Source organism: Tachyglossus aculeatus, chromosome X1, assembly GCF_015852505.1.
Source record: "Tachyglossus aculeatus isolate mTacAcu1 chromosome X1, mTacAcu1.pri, whole genome shotgun sequence".
Taxonomy (NCBI): Eukaryota; Metazoa; Chordata; class Mammalia; order Monotremata; family Tachyglossidae; genus Tachyglossus; species Tachyglossus aculeatus.
In genome coordinates, this window is record NC_052101.1 from 52,410,530 (window position 1) to 52,426,995 (window position 16,466).

Below are 16,466 nucleotides of genomic sequence, written 5' to 3' on the forward strand. Positions count from 1 at the left end.
CTCCAGGCTCCCAATCTAGAAACGAGGTGAGGCAGGGTTTGGTGAAAGATGCGGTAAGGAAGATGAAATAGGGTAATTCCACATACCATAAGAGGCAATGTTCAAGTACTAAGTCAGATACGACTGGTGGTAAAGGGTCCCTGGAGGGTCCTTTCAGTATTCACAGGGGTTACACGCTGTGCAGCTTAAATCCCCGCATCGCCATATGCATAAGGCAGGTTCAGTCATTCATTCAGTCGGTCGTATTTTTCGAGCCCTTACCGTTTGCAGAGCACTGAACTAAGCACTTGGGAAAATACAGTATAACAATTAAAAAACATTCCCTGCCCACACTGAGCAAGTTGGGAGCTGGGGCCCTGGAGGTGAGGGTGGGAAGGCGGCAGGGATCCTCGGTGGTTTTTCTCTGCGGTCCGTCACCCGGCCAGCCGTGATTGAGTCTGAGAAATACTGACTGGTGCCATGCAACCAAAAAAACCACCTGTGGGGGATTTCTGGACTCAACTGGTCAGTGGGGCCCCTCGGGTCCCTGGAACTGGGTCTTTCAGTGTCTTTTCTCTGGGCACCCACTCAGGCCACTGCTCAGTTCAGTGAGAAGCTGAGAAATGGCCATAAACAGTGGATGAGGACCTACAGGAATCAAAACCTAATTCATTGTTGTCATCGTTATTACCAGTGATGCCAGTGATGATGCTGGTAGTACCAATAATGATTACGTTTATTCAGCACTTTCTCTAGACCAAGTACCTGCAAAATCAGTAGATTGGACACAGTTCTTGTCCCACATGGGGCTCACACTCTAATAAGGAAAGAGAGCAGGTATCTTATCCCCATTTCCTATATAAAGAAAGTGAAGCCTAGAGAGGTTAAGTGACTTGTCCAGGTCCCTCAGCAGGCTGGTGGCTGAAATGGGACTAGAACCCACAAATCCTGATTCTCAGTCCAGGGCTTTGTCCAGTGGGCTCCACCGCCTCCAGGAACACTTCAGTCGGGGACCTGTAGTAGTGTTACAGTTTGATTTCCATCAGTTTAAACAGAGATGCCATTTGCCCCAGGGTTGCAGAAACCATTTCAGCCTTGCAGAGCCTCCTTGGTTTATTTCCTAATGGAATACATGTACAGGGGTTCTAGGCCCTGATGTTATGTTGATTCTTTGTTGTATTGATATTTTCAGAAAAGTCAAAAGCAATAAACACTTGAAATCCTGGTAGACAACAACCAACCTCTTATTGCACTTCAGTCACTGTTGCTTCTGCCTTTACAGAGTGTCACATCTGAACATTTCCTTAGTTCATTTACTAGTAGATTTTTCTATATCAAGCACATGTAGCTTCTCATTCCTCTGGTGTGTACTTTCTGAAGCATTATCGATAGCGTACACTAGCGAATAATACATTCCTTTTTCTTTATGGTATTTGCTAAGTGCTTTCCCTGTGCCGGGCATTGTACTAAACTCTGGGGTAGAAACAAGCTAATCAGGTTGGACACAGTCCTTGTCCCAGGTGGGGCTCACATTCTTAATCCCCATTTTACAAATTAAACTGAGGCACAGAGAAGTTAAGTGACTTGCCCAGGATCACACAGCAGACACTTGGCTGAGCTGGGATTAGAACCCAGGTCCTTCTGACTCCCTGGCTCATGGTCTACCCACTAGACCATGTTGTTTCTCCATCTCCATGCTGTTTTTCCATCTCTGTGAAGGACAGCTGAGATTCAGTATGTCATCATTCAGGAAGCTAGCAGCTGTGGACAGTAGAGGCTCAGCTGAAAATATCTAATCCAAAAGGGCACATGCTGCTAACTGCCTCCATTCTTTCTATTGCCAAGCCTCGGTGCCTAGGGCTACAGTTTCTTATTAAAACACTTTGACCCCTTCTGTTCTTCCCTCCCTGATCACCATCTTCAACTGTTCACTCCTGAATGGCTCCTTCCCCATTATTTTCAAATGTGGCCATTTATCCCCTATCCTAAAAAAGCCTTATTTTGACCACCCCCATCTCCTTCCTACTATTTCTTTCCAAACTCCTCAAGCAAATTTATACCTATGGCTTCCAATTCTTTCCTTGACCCCTTAATAATAATAATGATGGCATTTGTTAAGTGCTTACTATGTGCAGAGCACTGTTGTAAGCTCTGGGGAGGATACAAGGTGATCAGGTTGTCCCACATGGGGCTCACAGTCTTAATCCCCATATTACAGATGAGGTAACTGAGGCCCAGAGAAGTTAAGTGACTTGCCCAAAGTCACACAGCTGACAATTGGCAGAGCCGGGATTTGCACGCATGTCCCCTGACTCCCAAGCTCATGCTCTTTCCATTGAGCCATGCCGCTTCTCTACTTACTATTTGGTTTCTCCTTATCATAGGCTATAGGGTCCTCAATCAGCCGTCCCGCTCCTACCTAACGTCTTTCCTCTCCCACTACAACCTAGTCTGCACACTTCACTCCTAATATCAACCTATTCATTGTACCTCAGTCTTGCCTCTCTCACCATCATCCCCTTGTTCACATCATTGAATTGTATTTCATTCATTCAGTTGTATTTATTGAGTGCTCACTGTGTGTAAAGCCCTGTATTAAGCACTTGGGAGAGTAAAATATAGCAATAAACAGAATGTTCCCTGCCCACGAGCTTACATCCCTCCTGCATGGAGCCCCCTCCTCTTCATATCCTATATGAAGCAGCGTGGCTTGGTGGAAAGAGCACGGGCTTAGGAGTCAGAAGTCGTAGGTTTGAATTCCGGCTCCACCACTCTTCAGCTGTGTGCCTTTGGGCAAGTCACTCAACTTCTCTCTGCCTCAGTTACCTCATCTGTAAAATGAGGATTAAGGCTGTGAGTCCCATGTGGGACAACCTGATAACCTTGTATCTACCCCAGCGCTTAGAACAGTGCTTGACACATAGTAAGCACTTAACAAATAGCATTATTATTATTATTATTATTAACCACCAGTTGCTCTGTCTGCAAAGCCCTACCAAGATCACATCTCCCCCTGGAAGTCTTCTCTAAGTCTCTTCTCACCACTCTCTTCTCCCTCCCTTGTGCATTATTTGTGCACTTGGATCTGTACCCCTTAAGGACTTAGATTCTCACCAGTTATCTACATGTCCTTATACTGTGCTGAATCCCCTAGTTGTAATTTATTTGAATATCTGTCTCCCCCACTAGACTGCAAGCTCCTAGAGGGCCTGGATCATGTGTACCAACTTTATTGAATTATACTCTCACAACTATTTAGTACAATTCTCTGCTAATAGTAAGTGCTCAAAAATTCCATTGATTGAGTAATCTCCTGCCACCACCTCCTTTCCTTTCATTTCTGGGTCCCCTTTGATGGGTTTGGAGTGTTTCTTTCCTTTTGTTGGACTAGGGGAAAACTGAACTAATCATTCAAGTTCTAATTTGGTCAGAATTATCCAGATAATTTTGGTGAGAGTTCAGACCAGACTCTGTGCCCCAGGGGACGTGGTTATTCATTCATTCAGTCGTATTTATTGAATGATTATTGTGTACAAAGCACTTTACTGAGCTCTTGGGAGAGTACAATATAACAATAAACAGACACATTCTCTCCCCACAATGTGGCAGGAAAGAGAGAGTTTGGGAGCAGGAGTTTGGGAGTTTGGGAGCAGAGTTTTGAGTCTCCAGGAACAAATCCCTGCTGTTTCTTCCACAAGATCCCTTCTGGTTTACAGCCAGACATTGGGCTGGCAGAGAAGAGGCTTCGTTGGTAGTGACGGAAAGCGAAATTATTGGATTAAATCAAGCTCTTGGTGTAGCCATTAGTTTCCACCTCCTCCCTCAACAAATCTTTTACCAGGAGTGTAAGCTCCTTCACGGTAGGAGCCATGTCTTTTCCATCTAGTTTGCCTGCCCATCACTACTTACAGTGCTCTGCCCAAACTATATGCTCAGTACAGTGCTCTGCCCACAGAAGGTGCCTTATTCCTCACTCTACATATAGTAGACACGTGGTATAATGCCAAGCATGCAGTATGCCCCAATATGGTCCCTGCATATGGTAGGTACCCAGTAGAGGGCTTTGTCCAAAGCAGACACCCAGTGTAACACTCGGCATCCAGCAGATACTCAATTAATGTGTATGTTAATGGTGATGATAGCTGCTCTGAAGAGGCAAATGGACCAGCTTATATTTCACATATGTCTGAGGGATGCACTAATGAGTTGTGAAATGGTCAAAGGCAGGAAAAAAAAGGGGAAAAAGAAGAAAGGGTCTGGTTGGTTGTAAGCTGCATCATTGGCCCCTGAATGATGAGAGCTTTAGCCTCTCTCTCCTCCCCCTTTTTCCCTTCCCTCTCTCATTCTTCCCCTTCTCCTTTTCTGTCTCCTCCCTCTCTTTCCCTTTCTCCCTCTGTTCCTCCTCCTCCTTCTCCTCTTCCTCCTTTTCTTCCTTTTTCTTCTCCTCCATCTCCTACCAATCCCCCTTCCTTCTCTTCCTCCTCCATCTTCTTCGTCTCCCTCTCCCATCTCTACCTCTCCCTCTACTCATATTGTCATAATGCAGCATCCTGGGAATAAGCATCTCCCCTTCAGCCCTGGGGATTTAGTATTTTCTTGAAACATGGGTTAATGGCTGCCAGCCACCCAGCTTCCAGGGTTTTTCTGTATTGCATTTGGGTTCCCCTACAGATCTGACCATGGCCCCTCGGGTGGCCCGTTAAGGCCGCAGTTGGAGGAAGGACCAGAACTGCATGAAGAGAAAATGTATGTCATTGTCTCTTTAAATGTCCTGCCTCAGGAATTCTGCATTTGAATGGGGATGAAATTATGGGAAATGTTCACATTTCTTTAATAGTGTTTGACGTCATTCTTTTACTTTTTCTCATTATTAATGCTTTCGTGCTCAGGAAGTCGAGGTAGGTTGTTTTCATTTTTCAACCATACGTAGACACAGCATCAAAATATTTGCTTAATAAAATGTAAATTGCTTTCTCGATCCTAAATCTCAGTGATAAATATTTGTTTTAGTTTAACGATCCAGCACAGCACACATTTATATAGCCAACGGATGCAATTTATCAAGTGCATACCTACAGTCCATTTGCCTCTTTATCTTTTCTCATTAGTTACAGTACAACTGTGATTGTCAGTTATTACCTAGGTCTTGCTGTTGGATCGCTCATGGACGCATCAGAGAAACTGACATTGTTATTTTCTAAATGATTCTCTATAGTGCCCGCAGGACTTTCAACCAATGTCAGGCCTATTTATCAAAGGCTCCACACCTGTCAGGAGAAAGTGACTGCGTTCTGTGAATGACAGCAGCAACGAGTGTGCCACCTGCCTGTGAAAGAGTTTTGTCCCCAATGATTGTACCAAGTTGTGAATGTGAAATGCAAGGCCGTTGGTGAGAGTCAGTAATAATAATAATGATAGTGATGGCATTTATTAAGCGCTTACTCTGTGCCAAGCACAGTTCTAAGCGCAGTAGGGAGCAGCACAGCCGGAGTCCATAATAATAATCAGAAGAATTGTGGTATTTATCAAATGCTTACTAAGTGTCAAACACTGTACTAAACGCTGAGGTAGATTCAGGTTGGTGAAGGTGGATACAGTCCCTGTCCCATACGGGGCTCACAGTCTGAATGAGCCCCATTTTGAAGATTGGAGCACTGAGGCACAGAGAAGTGAAGTGACTTGCCCAAGGTCACATGGCAGGTACCTGGTAGAGCCGGGATTACAGTCCAAGTCCTTAGACTCCCAGGCCCATGCTTTTTTCACTAGGCCATGCTGCTTCCGAGTAGTAATGGTGTTTATTGAAGGCCTACTGTGTGCAGAGCAGTGAACTAACCAGGAAGGAACTGTGTCAGTGAAGAAAAAATGTGATCCTGTTACCAGGAGGAGGCCCATACTGTTAAAGGTCAGTGAGAGGATTAAGATGGAGTGTGGCCCATTACATGGAGGAGGTCATTGGTGACTTTGGAGAGGGTGGTCTCAGTGGAGTGAAAAAGTTGGAAGCCAGATTGTTAAGGGTCAGGAAAGACATTGGTGGAGAAGAAGTGGAGGTAACATGTATGCAACCTATTCAAGAAGTTTGGATGGGAAATGGGACAATAACCGAAGGGTGCAGTGTTATCTAGAAGGGGCCTTTTTAGTTGGGGGGAGACTTGAGAGTGTTTGAAGGCAGTAGAATAGGAGCCATCAGAGATTTAGGCTGTTAGTGAGTTAGGTTGTTAGGGAGTTAAGCAGTTTGGGAAGGAAGAAAGGTGGGAGTCATTGTTTTTAGGGGGCCAGAAGGGATGTCAGAGGAACTGAACGTGAATTTTGAAAGCAGCAGGGAGATCGCAGTAAGCACTTAACAAATACCATCATCATTATTATTATTATCATCTCCTTTTGAGAGATGGCAGGGAAAGATGGGAATGCACTTAATGGTTTAGTTTTGCCTCCAAACTAGTTTGTAAATTATCTGGGCTGGAGAAGCAGGTGTGATGGCACTGGGGGATTCAAGAATGAGGCAGAGGTCTAGAATAATTTGTTGGGGCGATGGGCATGGCAGTCAGTGAAGGGGAAGAAGTGATGTTGCTGAGCAAAGAAAGGAAAGAGTTTAAGGAAGGATGAATTTGTAGTGGCCAAATTTTTCTGGGGGCTCTAGATTTTCTCCAACAGAAATCTGCAGCAGGAGGGGAGGAAGCAAACTGTAGAGGTGATTCAGGGCTGGAACCTGAGGGTAGGAGATCAATGGAGGGACAGAGGTCGAGGGAGTTTTGAGTTCAATGGAGAGAATGTGGATTTATGCAACAAGGGAGTGGTGGTAATGAGGAAATGAAGGCAAAGAAAGGTTAAATGATTTGCCCAAGGTCCCACAGCAAACCAGGGGCAGAGCTGGATTCCTGACTCCCAAGCTCATGCTCTGTCCACTTGGCCATCCTGCCTCTCTAGGAAGAAGCGATGTGAACACTGAGTGGCTATAATATTGTCACCTCCTCTTTCTCATCCTCCTCCTTCTCTCCCTCTTCCTTCTCCTCTTCCTTCTCTTCATTCGCCTCTTCCCCCCTACTCATCCTCCTTCACTTCTTTCTTCTCCTTCTCATTCATCACACCCCCCTAGCCGGTTCTCCAGGGCTTGAAGCCTGCCTGTTCACTTGTTTTGATGTCTGTCTCCCCTCTCCTAGACTGTAGGCCCTGTGAGGGCAGGGATTGTCTCTCTTTATTACTGAATTGTACTTTCCAAGCACTGAGCACAGTGCTCTGCACACAGTAAGCACTCAATACGATTGAAGGAATGAATGAATACCTTCCCTGTAGGCAGAAAAACCACTCTTCATCCAAAGGCAAAGTTTCCTTGAGCCAAAAATGTTCAAAAAGAAGCCTCTCAGAAAGATGAGTTGGGAGAAGGGACGCAGTCCCAGTCCTAATTATGTTACCAAGATTGAGTCCCCCATGGAGAACTCCATATCCTGGACCTAGGGCATAGCCCTGGGGGTCTTCAAAGGCTGTTGGTCCTCCAGTCTGTTTAGTCTGGCTTTGGCCTAAGCAAACCAGATTGGGAATCCTGTTTCATTTTCTGAGCCAGCACATCAAGTGCAATTTGTATTATCTTGGGTAATCTTCAGATGAAACTGCAGGGTTCAAAACAGCTTAGCTAAAATATGTATGAGCAAGAAATGATCTGTTCCACTTTAGCCAAACTTCTTTGATCCTGCAGCATCTGAAGCTTAATGGTGTGTTATAATTTATACCTTAATGTTCATAATCAGGAACAAAATACTTCAGTTTAAAATGTAATTTCCCAATCTGTTCTACCTCCCTCCTTCAGTTCCTCAGATTTTTTTTCACTCCAAGAGTCCCTGTACAGAAAAATCTCACTGCAGGGAGCTCAGCTTATAGACGAGTCCTTCCCGGTAGCGGAGCAAAATGAGTCACACATCAGAGGCTGAGATATTTGGGGGATTATCTCTTCCACCCCCCATATGGCTGAAACAAGTGAGTCCACCCTTAGTTGTGACCTCACCTATTTCCAGAACAGTAACTCAGAAGCCATGCTGAGGGTTGCTCTGGTCAGGCCTCTAGAACCAGGAGCACTTCATATTTAACTTATTTTTCTTAAGAAATAGAGCAAAAAGCAATTTGCTCTGTGTGTGTGTGTGTGTGTGTGTCTGTCTGTCTGTCTGTCTGTCTGTCTAGGAATGAATACAGTGACTCCTTTTGGCACTTCCCCTGGAGGAACTAATATTCTGTGTGTCCTTGGGCAAGGTTCCTACAAGTGCCATCCTGTCCGCAAATGTGAGAGTTGGTGGGGTGGGGGTAGCTCAAAGCTCTCTGGATCTTGTTGTCAATCAATCACATTTATTGTGTGCTTATTATGTGCAGAGCACTGTAGTAAGCGCTTGGGAGAGTACAAGAGAATTAGCGGATGTTTCCTGTCCATAACGAGCTCAAGGAGAGCTTGCCCAGAGTATACGCACTGTGAAAGCTACAGCCACATGTAGGCTCCCAACCCTAAATGTTGTTGATACCCAGAAATTGGTCTCTGTGAGCAGGGTTGGGGACACCTGGGGCCTCATGGCAGAATAAGTGGTGCCTTTTTAAGGCATCACTGGACCCCGGGGGCCTGTCCCCATCCTGAAACACATAATGAGGAGCCTCTATAATGCCTTTCGTTCTGTTAGGAGCTACAGTACAATACAAACTTCTGAGTTTGTGAACCATCTGCTGTTTTGCTGTGCTCTGAGTTTCCGGTGAGCTCGGATAAAATTAGGGGTCTTGGGCCCCAGGGCTTAAGGGGCCTTCTGAAGGAAACCAGAACCAGTCCCTCAGCCTGCATCGTTGCAGGCACATTTCCTGCTTACAACAAACTGACAGTCTAGAGGGGGATACAGATATCAGTGTAAATAAATAAATTACATATATGTACATGAGTGCTTTGGGGCTGGGATGCAGGGATGAATAAAGGGAGTAAGACAGAGTGATGCGGAAGGGAGTGGGAGAAGAGGAAAGGAGGGCTTAGTCAGGGAAGGCCTCTCGAAGGAGATAAATAATGAGGCTTTGATGCAGGGGAGAATAATTTTCTGTCGGATATGAGGAGGGAGGGAGTTCCAGGCCAGAGGCAGGATGAGAACGAGAGATAGGGTGCAAGATAGATGAGACTGAAGTAGTGAGAAGGTTAGCATTAGAGAAGTGAAGTGTGCAGACTAGGTTGTAATAATAATAATAATGATGGTATTTGTTAAGCGCTTACTATGTGCAAAGCACTGCGAGGCGAGTTAGGAGGGTGACTGAGTGTTTTAAAGCCAGTGGCGAGGAGTTTTCCGTTTGATGCGGAGGTGGATGGGTAACATGTTCAGTGCCGTCTGACTGGTTCTCAGGATGCCTGCTGCCACATCATTGGAATTTCAGATGAGAAAGTGTAGATCAGAGGCTGTACGGTGGGAATCACAGATCCATTCCTTTCTTTATCTAAAGAGCAAGGGGAAGGTCCTGGGCGTAAGCTATACGGGATGAGCCAAAGGTCCCAGGGCATGGGCAGCTGGGTGTCGGCCTTATTCCAGGAGGGTTTCTCAAACACACTAAGTCACAACAGATGTCAGAACCCAAACTGGGCCCCTTGCACTTGTCAGGGGTGAGGAAACCATGCTCACGTTAGCTCTGCCTGAGTTTTCAAAGAAACTGTGGAAAGCCACTGAGGTCGCCTTAGGGGCCAAATGTTACGAAGACCCTTTTCAGCATGTGTGGTGACTTCACAAGGAAGAATAGGACACAGCGGGTTGTGGTTTGCTTGACTAGTGCCCAGTGACCATCAACTCATCCTCCTGTACCTTCCATGGGAGTCTTCCCCGAAATTCCACTGAAGAAGATTCCTGGACTGGGAGCCCATCCCTCCCAGATCTACAAGCTGAAGGGAAGACATAGAGCCCATCGCTTGACATTCAGGAGAACTGAGTGATGCATAATGGGGGATTGGTTTTTTACTTGTCCATTACATTTATTCATGAAGTGGAAAATGGAAGCAGTATCCAACCTGCAATATTTTCTAATTTGGCCCAAACCGAGTTGGCGAAAAATCTGTTTAGGGGAGCAGGTGAGCTTGAGAAGCTGCTAATAAAACTGAGTAATTGAGCAACTTGGAGGCATATGAATTTCAAAGTAGGAAGTATAGAGGAGAAAGTGCTGTGTAAGGCAAGATGGATGGTGATATCAGCTAATGGTGCCCATGGATGTCAGTTAGCTTTCCAGAGATGGAGACTGAGCCTTTGTTTTGGACAGCTCACCGGAAATGGCAGCTGAGCCCGAAGCAGCTGTCAGAGAAACGTTGAATAGTATGTTGGCAGTGTCCGGACCCCAAACTGTAGATACCCCAAAGGGTTAGCCTTGTGGTCAGGGAATGAGTCTACCAACCCTGTTGTATTTTACTCTCCCAAGCACCTGGTATAGTGCTCTGAGTACGGTAAGCACTCAGAAAATATCACTGATTGATTGATTGATTGGTTAACAGAGCCAGACACATGAGGCTGCAGCTCACTGCTAGTGTAAGTGCCTTTCACTTACTTAATTTTTTCATTCCTGGAGGATTGCATACCCCAGTGAATTCTGGGGAAGGGAGGTGGATGTGTTCAAAGAAAGATTAAAGAGCATATTTTAATGGGTCTTAGAGAAAAGGGAAGGGTTTCAAAGAAGGGACAGTAGGTATGCAGAGAGAAGGCAGTGTATGCCAATAAATAACCAATGACAGAGTCCATTCTAAAGGAAAGGGCCATTCAGGAGAGAAGAGAAGAAGCCTGTGTTGAGCTGTGGCAGAGGAGGGAATCCTTCTTGGGAGAGCTGAGGAGTCCTATCCAATCCAGCAAACTGGAGGATTTCCTTTGTCCTCGCTAGACCCCGGTGTTAAAATAACAATGGGAGTCAACTCTGTTGACTGGAATGCACTGGACTAGTCTAGCAGTTTTGTTTTTTTCAGCCCTGAGAGTATTAGTTGTTTGACAAGTATACACATCCAGGTGCCTGTTTGTGCATACAGATGGATGTATTATAATAATAATGATAATAATAATGATGGCATTTATTAAGCGCTTACTACATGCAAAGCACTGTTCTAAGTGCTGGGGAGGTTACAAGGTGATCAGGTTGTCCCACGGGGGGGCTCACAGTCTTAATCCCCATTTGTACAATGAGGTAACTGAGGCACAGAGAAGTTAAGTGACTTGCCCAAAGTCACACAGCCGACAATTGGCGGAGTGGGAATTGAACCCAAGACCTCTGACTCCAAGGCCCGTGCTCTTTCCACTGAGCCACGCTGCTTCCCCGGATACACCCAGGCAGAAATACACATGTGTATATTGTTGTATATACATGTACAGATATGTTTATCAATCAATGACATTTATTGAGCACTTACTAAGTGCAGAGTATTGTACTAAGCGCTTGGGAGAGTACAATTCAACAGAATGTCTACCGGTACATGTACATAGATTCTTGTGCCTGCATGTGTATGTATTATGTATGTGTGCCCTGCAACCTGTGCTCACCCAGCTGAAACAACAGAGTGTGTGTGTGTGTGTGTGTGTGTGTATGTGTGTTTGCACATCAAGGCACATACGTCCCAGCAGAGGAGACACTTTCACAGTTGAATTATCAAAATCAGTTGAATCACAGGAGAGAGGATAAACAAGGTACCCAGTGAGTCAGTTGCCATCCAGTGTATTCCCCATTATGGAAAATCGGACTCAGATTGTGTCAAAGCTAATTAACAGCCCAGTGGCCACCATGCTGCCCTGAAGCCACCCAGTTCGGGCCTCCAGTTTTCCTATTCACCTTCTTCAATAAAAAAATATCTGCTCTGAAATCCCAGTTTCTGGAGAGCAAACTGGAATTGCGGATCTCCCCCAGGGGCAGGGGTGGTGTGGTGCGGACACGTCTAGAGGTTGGTCTTGGGGGGTTCAAGAGAGGGGGACAAATGTGTGTACAGCTGCTCTGAGGAGCCCACAGAAATCTTACTTTCCTTTTCTGTTTCTTCTCTGCTAGGATGATTATTTCCGAAGCTGGAATCCCAACAAGCCCTTTGACCAAGGTAAGATGACACAGTTTCTTTGTTACCTACTGATCGTACTTTGCAGGCATCTGCATTGGGGATGCCCTTTGGAATGTCTTTGAGAGCATGATCACCATTTGTGAGGAATTAGCCCTCTCCTGGGGCTCATTTGTTCAATTGTCACCTTCCCCACCTCTCCCCACCCCTGCCCAGGCTCCCTGAAAGAGTTGACTTTCCCCGGGCAGGACTCTGTCTGGTTCTGCTCAGCGGTCACTCTGTACCTGGGCACTCGAGGCTTTGGACGGAACAGCTTCAGACTCCCATGGGTCCCTGTATCTGTGGCACAGTCCTTGGAGCCCTGTGGGTGGAACCTACCAGGGCGCTCGTCATGGATGCGTGCTGTCACTGGAAAAGGCAGTCATTGCAAGAAACATGTATTTTTTGCAGCACGTAGTCATGATGTTCAAAAAGGTGGAAATACCTTTGGGCATGGGTCAGGACCGAAATTTCTAAATGCCACACTGGCACATAAACCGTGGGTTTGGTATATGAAAGTGACTATCTGGCTTCAGTGAACTAAAAACACTGCCAGAGGAACAAGCTAGCCTCTTTGGAAGCCCATAGGTTGATTGCAGCCCAAGGGTTGCGGTTTTCTCATAAACAAACCTGGCCCAGTGATGCTAACGTGTGTACAGTGAGTCCTGCGAGAATACCTGTTTTCATTACATTATTCAGCTAGAACTTGGAGAACACCCTTGGAGAACTAATTTGCTCCCATGGCTTCAACTACTGTGCAGATGATTCCCAAATCTACATCTCAAGCCCTGATCTCTCTTCTTCTCTGCAGTCTCGCATTTCCTCCCTCCTTCAGGACATCTCTACTTGGATGTCCCACCGACACCTCAAAAATAACATGTCCAAAACAGAACTCCTTATCTTCCCACCCAAACCCAGTCCTCCCACAACTTCCCTGTCATTATAGACAGCACCATCATCCTCCCTGTCTTGGCATTATCCTCGACTCATCTTTCACACTCACCCCAAAATATTTAATCTTGTCACTAAATCCTAGCGGTTCAACATTGCTAAAATCTGCCCTTTCCTCTTCATCCCAACTGCTATCACGTTAATCAGTCAATCAATCAATGGCATTTATTGAGCACTTCATATGTGCAGAGCACTGTTCTAAGCACTTGGGAGAATACAATATAACAATATAACAGAATTAGCCACTTAACTTCTCTGTGCCTCAGTTACCTCATCTGTAAAACAGAGATTAAAACTGTGAGCCCCACGTGGGACAACCTGATTACCTTGTATCTACCCCAGCGCTTAGAACAGTGCTCAGCTCATAGTAAGCCCTTAACAAATACCATAATCTGTATTATTATTACCCCATAAGTGCATAGTCACTTCCTTCTTTACCTGAGACATTTCCTTATAGTTGGTTGCCTCCCCTATCTGTATTTTTTATTTCAATATTTGTCTCCCCCGTATAACGTAAGTTCCTTGATGGCAAAGATGTGTCTACTTCTATTTTACTCTCCAAAGCACTGATTACAGTGCTCTTTTCACAGAAAGGACTCCATAAATACAATTGATGGATTGATTCTGTTCTCTTGCTAATGGGCAGAGCACTGTCCTAAGGGCTTGGGAGAGAACAGTATAGCACAGTTGGTTGACACTTTCCCTGCCCATAAGGAGCTTACACTCTACAGGGGGCTTACTCACCAGCCCCCATGATTTTTCAACCATCTCACTCTTCCCATCCTTTCCACCATCCCTTCCCTTCCCCACAAAGTGACATAATTGAAATCAGAGTTCTCTACCTGTATTAGGAAGGAATTGTTACTGATCCTGGGAGAGTGGGAGGCAGTGATTATTTGTCAGGGCATTTTGACAGGGATTGCAGTGTGCGTTATATATTGCTTGGCTCTCTGAAGTACTCTTAGTCGGGCTCTTGTCATATCTCCTAAGAAGGACCCTCTCTCTCTCCCCATTTGGTTGTAGTCCCTTGCAACTTCAGTACTGCTGGTCCCAACATTGATCCTAGACAGATAAAGCCTCACAGAAAAGATGTGAGCACATAACTTCTTGATCAGAAACTGAGGATCCTGCTAACTGAACTCCACTCTCTGGAGTAGATGCTCTGGATTATTTATAAAGTGAGAGAGAGAGAGAGAGAGAGCAGACATAAGCTGGCGTGAGGTCAGCTTTCACTTAAACTATCCTGGGCCCAGCAGATTTAATCAGCTACAATCTGGGCTCCTCAGTGAAAATGAGTGTTCATTATGTCAACAGGGACATCACTTGGTAAAGTAAAAACCACAGGCTCAGAAGACAGACTGCAGAATAGTACACGGATTAATCTTCCAGGGGGAACTGTCAGTTGCAACTAAGTGTCATTTTCTGACTTTAAGATTCTAAAAGCTGTTGTCTTGAAGTTTTCTGGGGTTTGGTTGGGTTTTATTTTTTAATTCTAAGAGATTTTTTTTTAAAGTGATTTTATTTTTCAGAAGAGATACAGTAAGATTGAGACGGGAGGAAAATTGAATGCTATCGAAAGCACTGCTTGGCCTTATATTATGGCCCAAGAGAATACCAACCTGAAAAGTGAAGTGATTGGGATCATGTGCAAACCAGAAGTTGTTCAGGTGTTTGTCATTCATTCATTCATTCATTCAATCATATTTATTGAGCGCTTACTGTGTGCAGAGCACTGTACTAAGCACTTGGAAAGTACAATTCGGCAACAGATAGAGACAATCCCTACCCAACAACGGGTTCACAGAGAGACAATCCCTACCCAGCAACGGGTTCACAGTCTAGAAGGGGAGAGATAGACAGGATAACAAAACAAGTAAATAGGCATCAATAGAATTAATATAAATAAGTAGAATTATAGATATATACACATCATTAATAAAATCAAGGACTTACCGTGAGCTTTAGCCTTGGGCTGGGATAAGTATAGGAACATCAAGGTCTTGTTTGGTGCGGGGAAAGCAGACGCCAAGAATGGTAATATTAGATTAAGCACTCCATTAAGTACCAGACTTGACAGCCCACGATATAATTGTTAAGGTGATGAAAATAAACAGTTCTGGATGGGGCAGGGCTGCTCAGACTCCCAACAGCTCCAGGCAAATAGACACGTCCTAGCTGTGAATCTCCAAGGTCTCCCCAGCACTCTAGTGGTTCTCCAGGCACTGGGAGAGTCGGACTGAACTTGAAGCTCTCGGACATAGGGGTGTTCTGGGTCATGTGACTTCCAGTCTCCCCTCACTCCTTGACCCTGAGGGGAACAGGGCTACTGGCACACAGTATTCTGTTCCCCAGGAAAGGTGGATCAGTTTACCAGGCCATTCCTAGGAAGAAAGAGCTTTGATCCAGAAAGAGGGAATCACTCTGAGGGGTTCCAGCCAAGCTTGCGGCCGGTCTCTGGGGTGAGGCAGAGGGCCTCACGGCACCATTTCATGAACTGCTGCAGTCTCCTCAGTGATCCCCTTGCTGGCTAGCATTTGAGCCATCCAGTTCTTTTGGCATAACAAACAAGGCAGAGTCATGGAGCCATATCTCCAGTACTCACGTTGCTCAGGGTATCATATACCCGTCCAGCCGCTGCTCGCAATGAGAGCCTTTTGGAGGTCAGACCTTGAGGCTTGGGGGACTGGCAGCAGAAGGCCATTCTGTTTTAGGGGCCCTGTTCTCCTTATCCAACCTCTCTTCCTCCTCCTGTTCCTTGCTCTAGGCCAGTTTGAGCATCCTCATTGTTTGGCGATGTTTCAATTCATTGGTGGTGTAATTGCGGTAGCAATTTGAGAGCATGTAAGACAAATAGTGAGCAATAAAGGCAATCAATATCCTCAACAAGCCATAAAAAAATCTGACCCCTGTGTTTCCAAACAGCCCAGTAAATCAGCCCCAGAAGTGGTGGCTGCTTACAGAATTGTGTATCTTAGGGTGGCGCTCATTATCACCCTCATGATTGGGAATGTAAGCGGAGCATTCTTTTCCAATAAGCTCGCATTACTCCTGCACCCGCCCCCCTTGGCTAGCGAGGGTGTTTTGTAATAACACAGTCCAGATGGTAGCCTGATCATCCTTCAGCATTCCCAAAGCATTATTTGTGGCATTTGCCACTTCCTCCAGTATTGTTGCAAGGAACCGATCTTCTTTAATGGTGAGAGCCACTGGGAACTTGGATGGCCCAGAACCTCACTGTCTCAGAGGTCATGCAGCTGTTTCTTACTTTTCCAAGTGAGAGTGTAGTCACATGACAGATCACCTGTGTTGTATAACCCAAATAACAGCTTCCAGACCAATTTGCCAGCAACCACTGAAATGCCCTATGAGCACAAACAAAATAGGTCTCCCTAGAGGAACTCATCCCATTACCACAATATGTAATATAATAAGTCCAGTTAAGATGACGTATTTGACCACATGTGTCTGTAGATTTGGAGACCCTTCTACC

General features: G+C 45.4%; 1 protein-coding gene across 2 annotated transcripts in view; it reads left to right on the top strand.

Annotated features, from left to right (window-relative positions):
* The window catches only part of SPOCK1 (SPARC (osteonectin), cwcv and kazal like domains proteoglycan 1), a 479,410-nt gene that overhangs the window by 205,994 nt on the left and 256,950 nt on the right, over nucleotides 1-16,466 (top strand). Inside the window, exons 3-4 of one of the 2 annotated variants that reach the window (XM_038772269.1) lie at nucleotides 4,869-4,877; nucleotides 11,983-12,028. In XM_038772269.1, the coding sequence (XP_038628197.1) occupies nucleotides 4,869-4,877; nucleotides 11,983-12,028 (55 nt within the window). The remainder of the gene's footprint in view (nucleotides 1-4,868; nucleotides 4,878-11,982; nucleotides 12,029-16,466) is intronic. The other variant, XM_038772270.1, reaches the window with a different exon arrangement.